The 19,124-nt window shown below is 43.2% G+C and overlaps 1 protein-coding gene across 6 annotated transcripts in view; it reads left to right on the top strand.

Annotated features, from left to right (window-relative positions):
* Positions 1–19,124, top strand: part of LOC105286970 — a 242,273-nt gene that overhangs the window by 90,811 nt on the left and 132,338 nt on the right. For all 6 annotated transcript variants that reach the window (XM_011352311.3, XM_011352312.3, XM_020034205.2 and 3 more), the window contains one exon: positions 833–1,016. In XM_011352311.3, coding sequence (XP_011350613.1) covers positions 833–1,016 — 184 coding nt within the window. The remainder of the gene's footprint in view (positions 1–832; positions 1,017–19,124) is intronic.

Below are 19,124 nucleotides of genomic sequence, written 5' to 3'. Positions count from 1 at the left end.
AATTTCGTTTAACATCACGGAAAATATACCTACATGAGGCACCGCGCGTAAATGCACCCCGTATAGCAAAACGTATACAGCTATTCTTCCTCACAAATTCGCACTGAAAACGTAAATGTAAAGTTTGTAATAAATATACAAATTTACGCTTCGGTTCTCTGTGCAGCGTAATTAATTTTGCGTAATGAATGCCCGCGGTACTCTTACTCGAAATTTCGCTTTTGCTTTATAAAACGGGATCGTGAAAGCGATACCGATACCGACGCCGCGGTGAAATAATTCCCGAGAAATATAACGTGACGGTTCGCAAGACGGTATACCCACGACGCTACAATCAGACAGAACACTCCGCGCGGCATCCCACGGGAAGCAATTAAGAATCAAATTACACACTATGGCAGATTGTCTCATAATATTGCGCCGAGCTGTCGCGACACGTCGTCGCCCAAACAGCAGCTGAACGGCTGTACGAGGCACGCCAATGAAACACATAAGTACAGCTAAGAAAAATCGTTATTAGCTGCACTTCATTTTTCTCCCTGCCTTTTTGTTACGGTCTCCCTCGACCGGGATTTCTCCGTGGAAATTACAAAACGGGAATCCGCAATTGTTCAACGAATGTATATAATGTATTTAAATATCGAAATGCAATTAAACCGTAGCTGTAAAAATATTTTTCCGCACATGTTATTTATATATCTACTACATACGACATATTACATATTACTGCATATTATAAAATTAATATAGTAGGTTTGCCATTAAATTCCTGCCGCATTCCTATCGAATTTTCCGCAGTTTTACTCAACAACATCGTTTTGTTCCGTTTCAGTGTGCAACATAACGCTGGACAGCAGGCAACTGTTCAGCAAATCGGATCGTGGCTTCGGGCAAATAAAGTCGCCGTATCTTCAAGGGCCCTCGAGGTGTACATACAGATTCGTGCCGGATACTGGGCAGCGGGTCGAGCTGCAGATATATCGGCTGGTGTCCATCGGCCGACACAACGGCACCGCGTAAGTAGCTTTTTCGTGACGCCTTTCTTTCGATCTGCTCGTATCGCTTAACGGCACCCTTTTGCCTCCTCTATGCTCCTTTATATAGCTGCGACCGTAAACTTTATGGGAAAGTATCCCGCTCATGGTACAGCATTCCCCCGATACAGCCATAACACATACGCCTGTAAACTTACGTCACGTTACGATCGAGACCAAGTAATTTTGAATATATAATAAAGCAGGTGGAGACATCGCGACGAAACGATCCCTTAAGGTTCACCAAGACATTTTGCATTACTTAAGAGGCGTTCTCTTACGAACGTCGACGATGAATGATAAATACTTCTTCGAAATTTCGTGCAATCATTTTTATCTCATCGAAGTAAAATCTGAAACACGTGCGTCGCTTATTGGTAGCTCGCGACTTACTCGTCCGAAGATCTACGATTTCTTTTCGTTCTCGCTTCTCTTCCCGAACAGCCGAAGAGCCGGACAACACGGAGCGATATGATTGGAAATCGCTCTCCTCGATGGTCGTTTCAATTTGTCATACTTCCGCTTTTACGAGACGATAGCGCGACTCTCTCAAGTCCCCCTCGACTTTCGGGACGAGAGCGGGTCAAGAAAGAGATGAGGAGTCAGAGGTGACGCCGATATAGCTGCGAGTGCCGAGGGTCGGGCAGAGAGAAATTACTGTTTTCAGAAATCCCCGCACCCTTAATCCCGCCACACACGGGCTCGTCCACCCCGAGCACGTTCGTGGACGAACTTCGCGACGGGCGGAAAAGGCCTTCGACAAGCTCCGCAAAAGTTCTTACAATTTTTCGACGAAGCTCGCTCGACGAGTTTCCGATTCCCATGTACCAACCGACGACAATGTCGGGGAGCTCATGGACGTCGTACGAGCTTACTCTAGAGCCCTTTGTTCCCATTCTGGAGCACGCAAAAGCGTACGCATTCAGCGGATGTGTTCACGGGCGATGCATCGCAACGATAGGAATGGGAAACACGTGGCCGTGTGCTGCCACTATTGTTATTTCCTTTACAAGAGACTATTTCCGTTAAATTTCTAGTGTGTGAAATGCCGTGTTGCAGCAGTTGCAGCCGAAAGACAAAATAGCTTTAGCTGATCAAATTTTGTATTAATCTCACAGTTGATTCTCACATAAATATGCGAATGTATAAAAATTATGAAAATTGCAGAAATAAAAATTCCATGAGTATTTATATGTCATAATTCTATTCGTGATGAATCCAGACACTTTTAAACAGTTGTTAAAAATCATAAGGAGAGAGTCAGTGAGGCATTTTTACAACTTCTTTTAAAGTTCTGAACGCATGCAATTAAAAAATATCAAGTGCTTGCACATGCAAACAAGGAGCACGTGAAATACAACTCCGCATCATACTTATACATTAAATCTCAAAATAACGGGACGCTTTATAAACAATCTATGCCGGCATCTACTACATAGTGGAAGCGTCACATTAAACGCATATAAAAAATGTAGGAGCCCCCGACACTTTATTTCCACTTGTTAGCGGAGGAAACGGCCGGTAAGCTGAGGGCGAAAAATATCGTTACTCTTGCACGAACGAGACTGTTTTCCTCGTTTCTTCCGTTCTCCAGGCGTTGCGCAGTCCTGAGAAACTGCAACGGCCGGAAGAAACAGCGCCGCCCTTACGAACCGTATCGCGCAAATCCTCCCCCAGACCGGGAGAAATATTGGCGCTTGATCGGCTTTATCGCGGGAAATCCTGCGAAATTTTAGTGTTACTTCCGCTAGGCGGAATCCGCGGGAAATTTCGCGGATCATTTGCGACGCGGTTATAAATTGCGCGACAGCGTGAAAAATAGCGAATCGAAAATAGTCGAATAGTCTTTTAACAAGTAGACTCCGTATCGATTGAAAGTTCTTACGGTGGATCGATATGCGTCCGTGAGTGCAGATAGAAGATATATCACAGCCGCACGTACAACATTCATCAAAAATATGTACAAGACACATAATCGCATTGTAGACAGCACATTAAGCGAGTTTTGCCGAGGCTTTGCCGGATGTAAAATTCTGTTTGTTAAATTGTGCACAATCTTTGGAGAGGATTCACGTTTACGAGCGAGATTGAAATACCCGGTTCTGCTAGTTTACGCAACGCATGACGCTAAATTAATATCACACACGGGACCGCCATGCGTAGAACGAGGTTGGCGGAAATATGACAAACGACACATGTTACACGACGCGGTAACGTGTAATACGTGTGTAGTTCATGCTCGTTAAGTTATAATTAATGTAACTTTCCGGACTCCTCTATGTAGGGCAACACAGCACAGGCTGCTTGCGTTGTCCTGCATCACGTTCATCGCATCTTTCAAAGAACAAAGAGCTGATCACGGATTACAGCGGATTTAGGACGTTACTGTATATTCTGTGCATTATCAGGCTAGCTTATCTCACGATTTCTTTCCCAAGATAATAGAAATGGAATCGTTACAATAAAATTTTTAATTAGTAAGAAATGAAAACATTTTGTCTTATTTGTTTAATTTTTTTCTTAAATTATTGTATTATATATTAGTTGTTTTAATCAGTAGAGAGAGAAAGAGAATTTATGTTATTCTAAATTAAGTATTTCTCTACGCTGATTATCGCGTTTCATAGATTATCGATATTTACATATTGCACAGATCGCTTTCCATAGATATTATTCCCTTCCCTTTCCAGCAAATGTCCTTTCACAAACGCAAATCGTCTATCTTGCCGCTGTCCCATACAGGCGAACTTTCTTCACGGGCACTCGTGAGTGCTTGATAATGGAACGTGAATTCCGAGGGAAGGAACAAAGCGCAGGCCACTCGGGCATCCCATGTTCGACCGAAAACCGGAAGATGTAGGTGCTCCCCTAATTCTGAATGCTGAGCCACGGTCACCTCAATGTACGTGGACGTCCTCGATGAGACGCAATTGGGTCAGGTCCTCGGCTGGACATGCACTTCATTCCGTGAACGATCCGTGCGGTACGATTTCAGATCCAACGTCGTATTAAGTGATACGCTATAGTCAGCAATATCCTCGAATGGAAATCGAAAGCTACACCGAATAACTCCTCTCCGCCGCGTTGTCTTGATAATTGCAGTGTTCCTGTCCGAAATATACGTCTCTTGACAGAATTATTAGCCCAATAATATTTTGTAGAGATATTTTCATTGAAAAATGACAGCGCTTAACACCGTTTAATAAAATTGTGGTTTATATCCAATAAATGCGCACGAATAGATTTATAGAAATAAATACGCGCAACACGGTTTTTATTTAAGGATTATAACAGCTATTTGATTAAAAGTTTGCGCTATACGAAACTTGGCGAGCATAAAGCTACCGGTAATGCTGCATTGCTCGAGGATTGATTTGAGCGAAAACAATGCGTACGCGAAATTCGTAGAGGCATTACCCCAGGCGTACTCTCAAATTAACTGTGTGAAATTAATTTACGTACTTTATTGGATGCTGCGCAAATTTCGTACTTCCCCATTCGTAAACTTCCGACAATTGTGCAATCTCGAAAATTGGTTGCCACGCAATGCAACCAGTACATTCGTTACTGTGATAATATATCCTTTATAAATTAATCGTCGAGTACATCATTAATATTATAAGAATCAGCGAATTTGCAATATGGTTTCGTACATATCATTTTTACATAATAATCCCGTGGTCCTGCTTATTATAAACATGTATGTATTTCTATCTATATCTACCTACCTGCAAAGTTAGTTAATTTGCAATAATGAATGATGTGCCCGTAGGGAAAACAGCACTAAATACAGTCCAGTATTAATTTGTGAAATTGAATGATTGAATGCATGTCGAAATGAGATAGAGAGAAGATTAATTTAGATGGACGCAGGTATATTTATTCAATTCAGTATGGAAGCTGTAGGTAGTCCGGAAAGTAATAGCCACATAATGAAGGTTCAATACGTAAAGAGCACTTCCATTTCGTCGGAAATCCCCGCTAGCTCGTGCCAACTTGATCCTACCAATCCTACGAAAAAATACAGGAACTTAATTAAAAATCTCATCTCATGAATAGCACGAATTATTCTGAACAAAGTAACTCGTTATCCGCTCTTGTCTCTCGCGAGAGACATCAACCAGCAGAATGCTGAAAAATTACCTTCATCGCGGCGGCAGCTGCGGCAGCGACAACGATACACACACACAGACTCACGGCGGCACATCCATAATTAATTCATCGCGATATCACGCGAGAGGTAACTCCCTCACATTCCCCATGAGGCATCCCGCGGATATTCCGGTCGGCTTGTTGACGGATGTGCACGCGACGCGGCCCGAGAACGTTGGATCACGTCCGTCAACCAGGAAGCACGGAATCCTCTCATCCTCCTGGCTCCTCCCGGCCGCCACCCTCCCTGCACGCACCCTAACACTTCACTCTTCCGTCTTGTCGGCTCGGCCGCGTACACGCGGTCAGGACGGGGGTATGAGCGACAAAATTACGTCGCTCAGCGGAATACTATTAAGTAGGGTGGCGGGATAGAATGAGTCCCGCGAGTGATGGATGACCTTAATTTCGCTATGATTACCGGCGCCACGGGAATTTGTATGAAAATCGCTCGGGGCCGCTTCTTTCACGCGATCCCCTCTCTTCGATCACTCTCTCCGACTTCTTCTCCGTCCCGTTTCCGCATCTCGCTCCTCCGTCTTTTCTCTCTTTCCCGACTCTCTCGTGCTTGCCGCCACCGCTTACGAATTAATGCCTCCCTCCTGCCGCATGATTCTCGTGATAGAACACCTTCCATAGAATCGTACCACGCCTTTCAGAAATGAGAAATTATATCGATGTCTAATGACGTAGATTAACAGTTTGGTTAGCAGCTTGTTAAAGCGTGACAGCGATCGTAAGATTAAAGAGGTAGAAAGGAAGGAGGATCCTTTTGCCACACAGGGGTTGCCAAGGAGAAAAGATAAGGCTGCGCCGCGTAAGGGATAAACTGCTGAAGCCCGTTATCTGTAAAACCAACGCTTTAATCAACGCGGTCGATAGCGATTAGGAAATCTTGTTAATTACTCCTGCAACGTCGTGCTTGGAAATGTAAAGAGCCTAAAAGCTTCTTTATTCCGCTGGTTCCATATTTTTCGCACAGCGCATTTTACGTCGCGCTTGTAAGCTGCGGATTTACCGCTCTTGCAAAATGTGAGATTCTAACACCGCGACTTTCATTATTATTATCGTGATTATACTTATATTACGGACATTACCGCCGCAGGAACATTCGGTGATAAGATAATTCTGACTGCCCGCGCAAAGTGCGATTTCCCCGCCGCTATCTCGCATTAGTTTAAGCTTTTAACATAGTTACATAACACGCACCTCGACGATAAATTTTCTTTCCGACTTTCGGAAAACCATGTTGGAGCGCTTTAACTTCCTCGCCAAGTTTTACGAAACTGTTATTCGTTAAAATGTATACTTCCTTTCTTTCGGTGTGCGGTAGGCGCATTTATTTGAAGCGAATATGTAAGAGAGAAGATATTATTACGAGTGCGCTCCGGAAAATTATTTGTTTTATAAAAATTTATTTAAAACAAAGCACGTGAAATAAGAAAAACGTGAAATGTTGAAATATCTATTGTACAATAAACATTTCGTATTCATCACAGATGAATATTTTTTCAATATTTTTGCAAATCGCGCTGTACAATAAAAAAAGTTCCTTATAACGGATATGATTACAGAATGCTGATATCTGGAATGAATTCGGATTCTCGGCTTGCACAGCCTATAGGTATGATCTCACAAAAAAAGAATATACCTCTCGTGGACTATACAGGGTGGGGCAATAACTATTACCACCTTAAATATCTTCTAATTTATAAGGTCCAGAGGAAAATTTATGTAATCAAAATTATACGATACGAAGGGGGCTAACATATGGCGATAATAATTTTTGTCCTGGTGGAGGCGCTTCGAAGATATCAAGGTCACCTTCATTTTTTTTAATAGGTTCGGTATGTTTTTTTTCCATAATTTTATAGAGGAGCTTAAAACAAGTACGGAACTCATGACACAAAATTATTGAACAAGATTAAATGTAAATGAAAACGATAAAAAATACATTTTTATATTAAATGAAATTTACGTTTAAAAGATGTACGAAATGACGCTTTATTAGTATGTTTTGTCAGAATGTTTTGATTTTGACATTCCTCATAAATGAGGATCAACTTGTTCTTCAAACGAATACATCGATGAAAATAAATAGGATTTTAAATGTTCGACGCGAAGGCTGAGTGCGATTAGGATATCGTTCAGCGTATAAATTTTGCGCTCTCACTGAATTTTTTTGACATTCTCCATAAATGAGATCATTCTCCATCATGTCGACTTGTTCTTCAAATGAATACATCTTGCACGATTGACTTATCTATCGATACTACTTTTTATGTTTATCTTATCCTGTGAACTTATTAAGATGGCCTTCAAAGGGTCTTTGTTTTCATTGAAATAAGTTTACGTCACTATTTATTTTCATCGATGTATCCGTTTGAAGAACAAGTTGATCCTCATTTATGAGGAATGTCAAAATCAAAACATTCCGACAAAACATACTAATAAAGCGTCATTTCGTACATCTTTTAAACGTAAATTTCATTTAATATAAAAATGTATTTTTTATCGTTTTCATTTACATTTAATCTTGTTCAATAATTTTGTGTCATGAGTTCCGTACTTGTTTTAAGCTCCTCTATAAAATTATGGAAAAAAAACATACCGAACCTATTAAAAAAAATGAAGGTGACCTTGATATCTTCGAAGCGCCTCCACCAGGACAAAAATTATTATCGCCATATGTTAGCCCCCTTCGTACCGTATAATTTTGATTACATAAATTTTCCTCTGGACCTTATAAATTAGAAGATATTTAAGGTGGTAATAGTCATTGCCCCACCCTGTATAAGGATAATTTTTATTTGAAGAATTCATCTCGTCTCGACCCCGCAAAAAGTATAGACAGGCGAGAATATTATTATACTCTAGAGCTAAGGTTTAAGTAGCTTCATAAATTATAGCGAGACTTTTACAGCGAGATTACCTAATCCGCGCCGGGAGCGGTTTCGGTAAAGGCTTCTCTCGAAAAGCGAACTTTGCCATCCGCGGCGCCGAAATTTATATCTCTTGACGTCTCGAACGCAAAGTGATGTCGCGCGTTAGACGAAGTAAGTTTCACGTCGTGAAGAAGTATTAAAGCGATTCATCTAAACTAAAGTCGTTTTAGAGGGATACGGCTCGTCGCAAAATTACAACAGGGGGGAAGGGTGAGTAGCGAGGGCGGAAGAGAGCGGCGCGTTTTCTTCGCAGGTGTATGCAAGCATGTAAAGAGTCATACCGGTTTCACGATCCGGTAAGATACGTGAAATTCTTACTTGAATTCCAAGTCATCTTCTCTGGAATCTCTAATATAATCGATTATTAAAATCGATGCTGATCTCCGCCGAGTCATCGCCTCGATAGCGACGATTTTCTCGATTTTCTCGAGAGCTCATGCGCGCACGTCCGTTACACGCGCGATTGTCGCGCGGAAAAGCGCCGCGTGCTCGCACGCACGTAAGATTGTCATAACTCACACGTCGCATCACGACGGTATCCGGGAGATAATACGATTACACATGTACATCACGTTCGCGACTAGAATATCAGGCGGTACAATTCCTCCTCGAAATTCGACGTCTCGCTGGCGGGGTGCGCGCCTAGCGCCGGATTGCTCCGACTAACGCGACGCAGTCTGTAATAATGTATGCCGAGCACACTTCGTGAATTGTTTGCCCGTGCTACGTACACTTATCAAATTAGACGCTCACCCCGTTGATAAATCTAACGGCGTTTGGTTGCGGCGTTCGTTGCGCGCGGCATAAATAATATGCGCATGGTAAACCGCAAAGAGCGACGGCGAGTTCGCGCGCGTTTATAACACATCACCCTTCCGCGAGTAGACTTTGATTCAACTTGCGTGATAAGGAACACCCCGAAATTTAATGCACCCATGTGAAGCCGACGCGTAACATTCATGGCGCTTTGAGCGGCGTCGACTTGATTAATAATCGTTATTAATAACCGCGTTAATGTGACTTGATGTCGCGCACGGGCCATTAATTCGCGAATTAACCGCTGAATACGACTATGGAAATATTTCAATAACATTAACTCGAGTGATTGCGCACCGCGAGAATGGTAGAATCACATAAATTTGTATTACTGCGCGTTCAAAATATGTTTAATGTGTCTCTCCCGCTTCTCGTGGCTTTCTCACGGATCAATCTTTTTGAACTGGTGATGCTGCCTGATCCGATCACATCGTGGGGAAAGGGTTAAGATTTTCCATATTTTGTTCCTGAGCGAACAACAATGGCTTTAGATTTCGTTCATATACAGAGGAGCTGGCCATTCGAACGGTTTTTATCAGCCGCCGGCGATCGTTCATCTATGCGCTTCTGGAAATAATGCGGCTGCGGTTACTGCCGGCGTGATTTTACGATCGACTGGCGCGGACGAGACAATGGTCCTGTTATTTATTAGCTGGAATCTCCGCACATTATGCACGATCGAATCTGTCTGGATCGCGGCGTGCATGATTGGACCATGGTTTATGCACGGTTTAGCTGGCCTTTCAATACGAAATCCCGCTGAAATAAATCATTAGCATGCGCGAGCCCGCAATCCGGTTATTATGGTTAAATAATCGCGTTATTGTAACTGACGGCGCGCGACGGCAGTTCTAAAAACTGTTATCTAATTTCGATTCGATAGTCCCAAACTATAATCCGTATATCTACCATCAAATTTAGTTTCCATTTGTGTTCCGTTAGTTTCCGTCTGCATGCGAATTGTTTCAAATTTTGTTCAATAAAAGGATTCCGGTAATTTAATAAAAATCAGAAAAATATTATGGCAAAACAGGCAAATAAACTCTTGCGTACATATTCGCGCGACGTTCCATTATAGCGACGAGTATTTCCGCAACGGTGTCAAAACAAAACGTTTGCATGAAGCGCGGAAAGAACCGTAAAATCCTTTCGCATTGAGATCACGAAGCGTCGCTTAACACGTCTGTCTTCTTTCCGGCTTTTCCGTGTGACCCAGTTCGTGCAAGGAATTTGCATCAATCCCTGAATTCTAGACTACTCTTCGCATCAGAGCAACATTTAGTACTCGCAGGACTAACAGCTTTTAATGAGTGTTTAAATCTTAGGAGAAATCATTGAATCGCGACGTTCGCGACAGAATATAACGCGCTGCTTCCTATGGCGATTCGATGAAATTGAACGACAATTAGCGAGCCGCCGCGAATCTGCGACCGCATTATCGTTTCCGATTCTCATTTCGAAGCGACTAGCCGCCGACTTTAGCCGCTCCATCCCCTCGTTCGCCGTCCGCGGGCCGGTTAGAGCACAGAATAGTCTTGTTTTCGGAAAACTTCGTATCCAATTCGCCAACTTTCCACATTACGACAATGCCGTTCGGACCGGAGGACGCGTCGAGTAGTAGTCTTTCACCCGTTCCGGGGTAAATGAAACTGCCGCGCTGAGAAGTAAAAGCTAGAGAGAACGTGGAAAAGAGAGAACCACCTCCGGCTTTACCGCTGATTACACGTTTCGCTGCTGAACAAAATTTGTCTTGGCAGAAATAAATTAGTTAATGGATCGTTTTTGGTTTCGGGAAGATACCACGCAACGGTGATTCAACCATGGCAAAAAGGAATAGAAAATTTATTCGCGTGAAAGAGGTGATATGCTATTATAAAAACACTGATCTAATTAATCTATTAAATTTTTTCTCACAGCAAAACGCTTATCGAGAATCGATGTCTATTCAATTCGATAACAGCTTTAACCGCATATATAATTTTCTGAAAATTAGGAATTATTATACCTATGTAATAATCCGGAACCTGGGAAAAGAGAGCTTTTATTAAGGGAGCAAAATATCCTTTAATTGCAAATCGGTGTTTCAACGTTTAAGGGGAGAAAGAGAATTTAACATTTCGTGTAATCCCACACGGCGTAATCTCATAATGTTTGTTCGCTCGCACGAGGCAAAAACGATCGTTCGATCTGCAAATGGTGCTTGCATACATACATGAATACGCGAGGATCGTTGCAAATCACTCTTGCGTAACTTGAAACGCCAGAAGTTCACGTGAGAATACATGCAAATTTCCGAAATGCACGCCAGAGCCGTTCATTACGCGGTGGAGTTTGCGTCTCATTAGCGAGAAACGAAATCATGTCGAACTCGCAGATTCTAGGCCGGAAGTTTACACGCGGTCGGGCAAAAAATATATACCCGCAGCCTCGTATCGGGAGACAGGTCGGAAGCCAAAACTGCCGAACTTTTCGCTTATCCGAGCTCGTTTGCACCATCACCAGCACCATCCTCAGCGCGCCATGCAGATCGCCGTCGGATTAACGGGCACGATCGATGAGACGCATCCGCCGTCGTGTTCGACTGTCGTCCGATTTTCGAGAGCCCGGAGAGGGTGGATCCGTGCACCACTTCATCCCCGGGTCTAACCGACGCACGGAATCGTCCTGATCGTTAGAGATTTGATTTCACGCTCGCCGCATCCATAACATCCTCCCGACGCGGGCGGCACCGGGACGATAGTAATACTACATGGAAAATAGGCTCTCGTGCCCTATCTACAGGGTGAAACGCGAAATTTCATCGGAGTCATCGCGCGTGCAATCTTAATGCCTTCGGAAGCGGCGAGTATCGTGATTACCAACGCCTGGTGCGAACTTTTATATCGGCCTTAGCAAAGCAAAGGATCTTTTATCCCTATTAAGTTTCGAAAACTGAGATCTTCCGTTTTCAGAATGCTCTGCTTTTTCTCTTTCATTTTTAATTATTCTATACAATGTTGTCAATATTTTGTACTGCATATAAATCCTATATGCAAAAAGCATAAAGAAAACGACTTGGAAATATTTCTTTTTACGAAACACCCAGTGTACACACACATACATGTGCATCGTTCTCTCATACTCTCATTTTCCGTTACCCTCGCGTCTACCTGATGTAACGGGCGTAGTCCCAGCGCGAAATAACTCGCATAAATCACCGATGGTTACATAGATACATTTCGTGCGATTCCACTGGCGGCAATGTTTTAATAAAACCCGACGAGGCCCAATTATTCAACTCGGCGACCTCGGTGTGCATCCTCGAGTGACCCGTGTATACACGTACACAGGTATATTCCGAAATCCTTTGCATTTATGGCGTGGATTGGTCGTTACTATTTCGCGTTCTATTCGGAGGAACTGTTAGATCACTTTTATTCCCGTGTCGTGTACAGTTCACGAAAGTACTTCGCAGGATATTCGGACAAAAACGATTGGCAGGTATCATGACAGATAGCCGTCGTGCCTTTACGCGCTCGACACTGAAGTCACGGATTACGTTACGCTGTTTGGACGTCCGTTACGCGGATCTGAAAATCGCATTCACGTTAAAATTTTCCCGTTCTCAAATCACACAGACCGGTAAACGTCAACTGTGGAAAAGACGAAGGCAAGATTTCGAGGAGAGCGACTCGACGTTGACAAACATCCGCGCATACCATTTTCGAGCACTACCTCCGACACGGAGACGGATGTCAAAAACACACGTGAAACTTTGATACAGGCCTGACAGCATCCGGTCGCAAAATCCAGCCGTGAAATGGCCGAGAATCCGAAATCCAGCCAGCGTACGTATATTCCAGTGTTACAGAGGAAAAAGCGGAAGTCGGAACGTCGTTGGGAAATAAAGTGAAAAAACTTTTCAGTGTTCCCTTTCTCTTTCATCTCTCCAGAGCTCCTTTGCTCTTCTCGCCACTTTGGCGCCCCGTTATTCTTTTAAGCTCCCCGTGCAGCAGATCGTTTCTTTCATCCGAAGGCGAGGAGAGTCCACGTTGATTTATTCGAAAGAGTTAGAAGGAAATTATGCGGATCTTACCGTGGTCTGGCCAATCACGTTCTTTTTTCCGTTTTTCCATTTATCGTCGACCGATCAGAGTCAAATCTCTCTCCGACGGGACATTTCTTCCGTTGGAAGCGCAATTTTATCCACGATATTTTTATCAGGCATTCCAAGATCGACCGGACAATGAAGCGGACGATCTCGCAAGCGGATGAGAAGTAACGAGTAACTCTTGATTATCGGAGAGTAAAAACTTCGAAGAGTACTTCTTTCTTGATGAAAGCTAATATATATAAGATATATATACATATATATATATTTGCGTAATTTACATTCGGGAGTGAAGAAAGCGCTCGTTAAGATCTATTGCGTAAATGCAATTGAAGTTAAAGTAAATAAGGGTCTCGACTAGCCAATTGCTCATCACGGTTCAGCGAATCGAAATTCGCGATTTAAAAGCCGAAGTGATCAACTTAACGACGCGTTGGCGAACGGACTCGCTCGTGACTTTACAATTTCAGCGGAATTACTGCAATGTCTGTTCTGCTGCTATTTAAACACCGGACGACCCTTCGCCGTCTGATTAATTCCCCGTAATACCACCCGACACTGAAATATGACGCACTGTCTGACCTATCCGCCGAGACGTACTACTTAAAATACTATCCTCCGTAATGTCAAAGAAAGCCTTCAAATATCGCAGTCACGTTTCATTGTCACGTTTGACAGTACTTCAAACTAACAACAAAAAATTGGAAAAAGATGTTAAAATCTTTAAAATCATCATATTGTTACTAATAAGTTGTACTACTCAAGTATCTTGTTTCTAAATTCCAGTCTGTTTTTTGTTTTATTCTTTAATTTAATATTAAATTTATTAATATCAAATGAACATAGATATTGTATAATACTCATCAGATAATAATATTTATTAGATGAATAATAACACTAATCAGATATTAATTAATGCCTAAGAATAATTAATGATTAATAATTAATGCATAAGAATAATATTAATAAATATTAATTAAGTCAGGTTAATTAGGTGAACGAAAACTGAGTTTTATTAGAATATTTTATATAGTTATAAATATTTTATTAGAATAGTTATAAATATAAATAGACTGCGCTTTTTATCGATTTTCCATCCTGGGGCAGGGAGAGGTCAGTGTACTTTCGTAATTTTATTGACCCCTTATATACCGTCATTTATATATTTTATCGTTTTCCCGAGAGAATCATTCAACACAGGATAAACCCTACCGACGTTTCTGACGTGTATCAAATAAACGGCTGCATAAAGCATTGCACGGTTCAGAATATAGTGCTCGTCCATCTGTAGACAATGCTACGGACTGGTAATTTATTCCACTTTCAGCGAAACCAACATTTTCATTTCAACGGTGATTCTACGAAATATCGAGGATGAATAATTCCCTATATTTTCGAGACGCAAGCAAGATATATGCAGGAAAATTCAAAAAGCAGATCTCACAAGTACTTTTCTTAATTAACATTAAATAAATACCGTTGAAACTGTGAAAAATTGTCGTGGATTTAAAGTAATGTGTGAAATATGATACGTAAAAAATATTTTACATTAATAGAAATAAAGTGTTATTGTTCTTTAGATAGCTTTAAATATAATTTAATGTAATTCAAGAAAAGGTGCCATTTGATGAAAAAACCTGATGAAAATGTAGTAAATTATCGCATTTAATGTATGTGATTGAAAGAAGATTCTTCCAAGCAGTGTCAGATTTGTACAATCTGATACAGATTTGTTACGCATAACGACGATACAAAATACAATCTGATGACTAAAACAGCTAAAAACTCACGCCAGCCTACGCAAAAGTCAATAGACATTTTTGAATGCGCCGCTGTAGGACCGAGATTAAAGTCTTTTCTATCGTACGTACTCAGCCGTCTGAAACTGAATTACAGCACGCTTGCGCGTATTGCAGTAAACGGATTTATCTTTCAGTTGGCTTTGCTATTGACGCATCGTCAGCGAACATTATTCCGGGTCAAGCCGCGATTCGTTTTGCCTGAATCCATAAAACGAACGAGCTTCCATTTAAATCGCAAGAATAATGAAATTTCATATTTGTCTTATTTGCACGATAATATATTGTGAATTTTGTAAGCTCTGCAACGAGTGTAAATATACTTTAATTCAATCGAAAAGCACCTGAATATAAGTCGTATCACGATTAAATCAGATTTATGCAAATATATGTAAACACGATAATAAATTGACGCCTTCGTCAAATTTCTCACGCTACGTGACGATAACGTGATTTCGATCACCATTGGCCAATGCATCAACGGTGCGATGTTTGCACGAAACGCCGGCCCTCACCGCATCACCCTCGGTCGCACCTGCGAGGATGCGCTCTTCACTTTTGCCCCCCGGGGTCACGCCGGTTTACATTTAAATTTATAATCCGCCCTCGGAACGAGGGCTGGCTCCTCGTCCGAATACCCGCGCAGTAAATTGATTTGCAGTATAACTCCCTCACTATTCTGGAGAACGTGGCCAGGGTGCGCCGCTCCGGGTCAAAGCTTCGGGCGCAGCGCGAAAAAGACGTGGAAAGCTGTGCAAGCGAAATACGGCGAATGGCGAGACGCGAATGGCGACGGGACGGCAGGCAGCAGGATAAGGGTGGTTTCGAGCACGGGGAAATGTAAAATACGAGACGCGGTCTGGGCGCGGTAAGCGACTTCCAGTTGACTGACTGACATCGGTAAGCTTGGCGCAGCCTTCGGGCAACCTTCTCGCCATTCCGCTCGCTTTTCCTCCGGTCCAGAGCTATCCGCAAGCGGATGTATGTAGCAGGAGGCCCGTGCTCGTTTGTGTGTACCGACGTATAACGTGTATAAGAGTATACATAGTCTCGCCAGGACCCACTGCTCCGTTTTCCACTCGGAGGATTGCCGTCGCGATTAAGGTACTTCGCGACAAGACGCACCAAATTGCACGGTATTTCGAGGAGGCGGAACCGAGGAACCGCCATTCCACCACCATTGCCTGACCGCGACTTCGACGAGAAGAGGACTTCGTCCTGCCTGCTCGAAACGAACGGTCTCTGAGATTCTTTCGCGTCAACGTGGTCTGAAGGCGACGTTACGTACCTTCATGGATATTCTGTTTCGGGTTTCAGCAACACCGACCACAACGAAATTCGCGTCACTTACACACGCGTCACGGTGTTGAATTTAGTAGACTTAAATACCAAGCTGCTTATTTAGCTGGTTTATTTTCCACGCTCTCTGTACGACACACATCGTTTTTAGAAGTTGCTTTTATATAATTCAACTACTTACTTGTTATCTCCAAGTTGTGCAGAGCATTTTGACATCCGGTTACGGAAAATGTTGCTCGTTGCGAGATTATCCATCTTCCGTTTCGAGATTGGTTTACCGTCAGCTGAGTGAAATTCTCTGAAAGACAATTGTCATCGGAATGATCATCTCAGAATTAGCCGATCGAAGCGTGCACGCTTGTAATGCGTTGAAACTCCGTACGTCGTCGGTATTGTAGCCGCAACAACCGTGATTTCGAAGTTTCCATGCAGCGCGAGGTCTGTCTGTTCCGTATTACTCTGCCAAGAAGCACGGTCCACGAGTTTCCGTTTTATACCCCGGTGAGCCAGCGCGATTATAAGGGACTCCGGGAGACAAGGCCGTCCTAAATTGCAGTCGAGTGTTTCGCAACTCCCCTCGACGCACAGTGACGATATTCCCTCCAGACTGTGTAGTCCACAAAACCCTCCGCGCGCTCGGAGAAACGCTGCTTCTGTATAATTCAACGAGACACTACTTCCGTATACGTCCGTAAGATAATTCTTATTAACGAGAAGAGGGAGAGGGAGGATCCCCCCTCGCTGGGAATTTCCGTATCGCGTGCTGCGCGCCCGTGATTCGTCGAGAGGAAACATCGCGCATGAATCGCGATGAAACTTGCGTGCCATCATCGCCGAAACGGGGCGAAAGGGAAGGAGTTTATCGCGAAAATAAGTATAAAGAAAATATGCTCGACATGGAGGCTAATTACTTGATCGATAACTGCCAATTTCTTGCACAAGGTCTTTCAGAGACGATATTAGTTCGTGCTTTTAACGAATTATGTGATTTTTACTTTTTTGCGGCAATAAGTTCTATCGATCACTGTAAGAGCTGCTCTTTTCTCTTGAAGAAGGAATTACCCCGAACAGAAGTATATGATTCTTACATCGTGTAAAACGGCAGCAGTTAGATCACGCAATCCGAAAAATCGAGCGACGGTCGAACGTCGAGTCTCGAGAAATCTTTTCGATCTTTCGGTCACAAGTTCAGTTCATCGCTCGGATGAGAGAAGGAATAAGCGGTGGATTGGACGAGAGCGAGGACAATCGGGAGGGTGACAGAAGAGAAAAGGCGAGGAATAGGGAAAGGAAGAGAGAGAGCGCATTGCTGCATGAGGGAAAATCGCGCGAAATAAAAGCATCCAATTTCCTGCGAATCGTCCGTCAGATCTCTCGGCGAACTTCCTCTTCCTCGCGCTCCTCCCTGTCGCGGCGTCCGAGACCGGCAGGGTGGCGCGAGAAGAAAGAGCACGAAGGGTTCGTGCTTTCACGGCCGGACACGAGACGCCAAATGCAGTCGGCGAAATGTGAAACGCCGACGAGCGCGAGCTCTGGGGTAAGGGGTAAGGGTGGACCCTCGACGTCGTTGCTGGAACAGGCGCGAAATGCGAACGAGCTAGGTGACCAAAGAGCGGCGACCTCCGCCTTTATTCTGACGCGACCTGGCATTTCAATTATTTATATCGCGCTGCCAGCAACAATAAAATCTCCGCGATACGTCTACCTAGTTTCTGTCTTTGTCTCCTTTTGTCTTTGACATTGCGCGATCGTTCCCGCCATTTGTTCCCGACTCCTTCGGAGGAAGCTCGCGTGCCGTGGCACGCAGGGGTTGCAGAAACTCTCGGCAGCGCGCACAAACTTGAGACTCGACGTATGATACACCATTAAAAAATTGACCTCGGAATTCTCTGACCCCGCGATATTTGTAACACTTTCAACTCCCTTTCACGGACTGTGAGCCGCGAGTATACGTTATACGGCGAACAGAGTTCGTACCGAGTTTGCTGTATTATCGGGCAATTTATCAGACAAATTTTCATAGACCTATCGAGAATTCCAGCGACGATGAAAGCAACTGCGTTTGTTCTTTCTCAAGCACTTCAGCGTACCAAGATAACTTGTGCCAACGAGGCATCGTATATCTCGAATGAAGACAACAGCTGTGCGCGGACCTGAATGCGAGCTGCAAATTTCCCCCTCCGGATCGCTGGTGCAACGTGACGTTCGCTTATTTGCATCGCGTAATTGACAATATTCTCCGGTTATATTCTCAGCTTTTCTCCATTCGTCTCTCGTTGGTCTTCATTTTGCCACGCATCTTTTACGATTGTCAGGATTCCTGACATCCTCCGGCGATACATTCGCGCCCATCTGTCTTTCTATGATACGTTGCATGTCTAACGAATGTATAGTAAGCTTCTTGTATCGAATCGTGTCTCAGCGATACGTGTCTCCGGCACGATTCCAAGTTTCGAGCGAACGCGGAAAAAGAGCTGAAGGATCCGCGTAAGCCACATCAAAAATGAATATCCCTCGTCCTTCGGACCGGAAAAAGACGGACTTGGAAAGTAACGACGCCCATCTTCCCAAGCCACGTGATGCTTCAATTATTTATGACGTCTTGTTGATACTACCCTCCGCTACCTAGCTCACGCTCTTTTCATTGTTCTCTCTGCTGCTCCCTTGTGCTACTTATCGGCTTACTGATCCTTCTTCTTGTTTCTTTTCGGGACATTACGTCGTCATACCTAGGCGCCTTTCCAACTTTCGTGTCGAACAGCACACATTTCGCGTAAAAGTTGCGCTAGGAATATTGAATTCGTAATCTTAAATGTACATAAATGTAAAATAATCCGCATTTATTCAACATTAGAACACAATACGCGCGTCTTTGTACTTCTTAAATAAAGATTAGAGAAAATTTATATTATTATTAAAAATATATTATGTAAATATATGTTTATATTACATATTACGCAATACGTACGTTTTTAATCACGATTATTTG

Source organism: Ooceraea biroi, chromosome 4 (genome assembly GCF_003672135.1).
Source record: "Ooceraea biroi isolate clonal line C1 chromosome 4, Obir_v5.4, whole genome shotgun sequence".
Taxonomy (NCBI): Eukaryota; Metazoa; Arthropoda; class Insecta; order Hymenoptera; family Formicidae; genus Ooceraea; species Ooceraea biroi.
The sequence above is the reverse complement of the archived record's forward strand: the minus strand, read 5'-3'. Positions and strand labels throughout refer to the sequence as shown.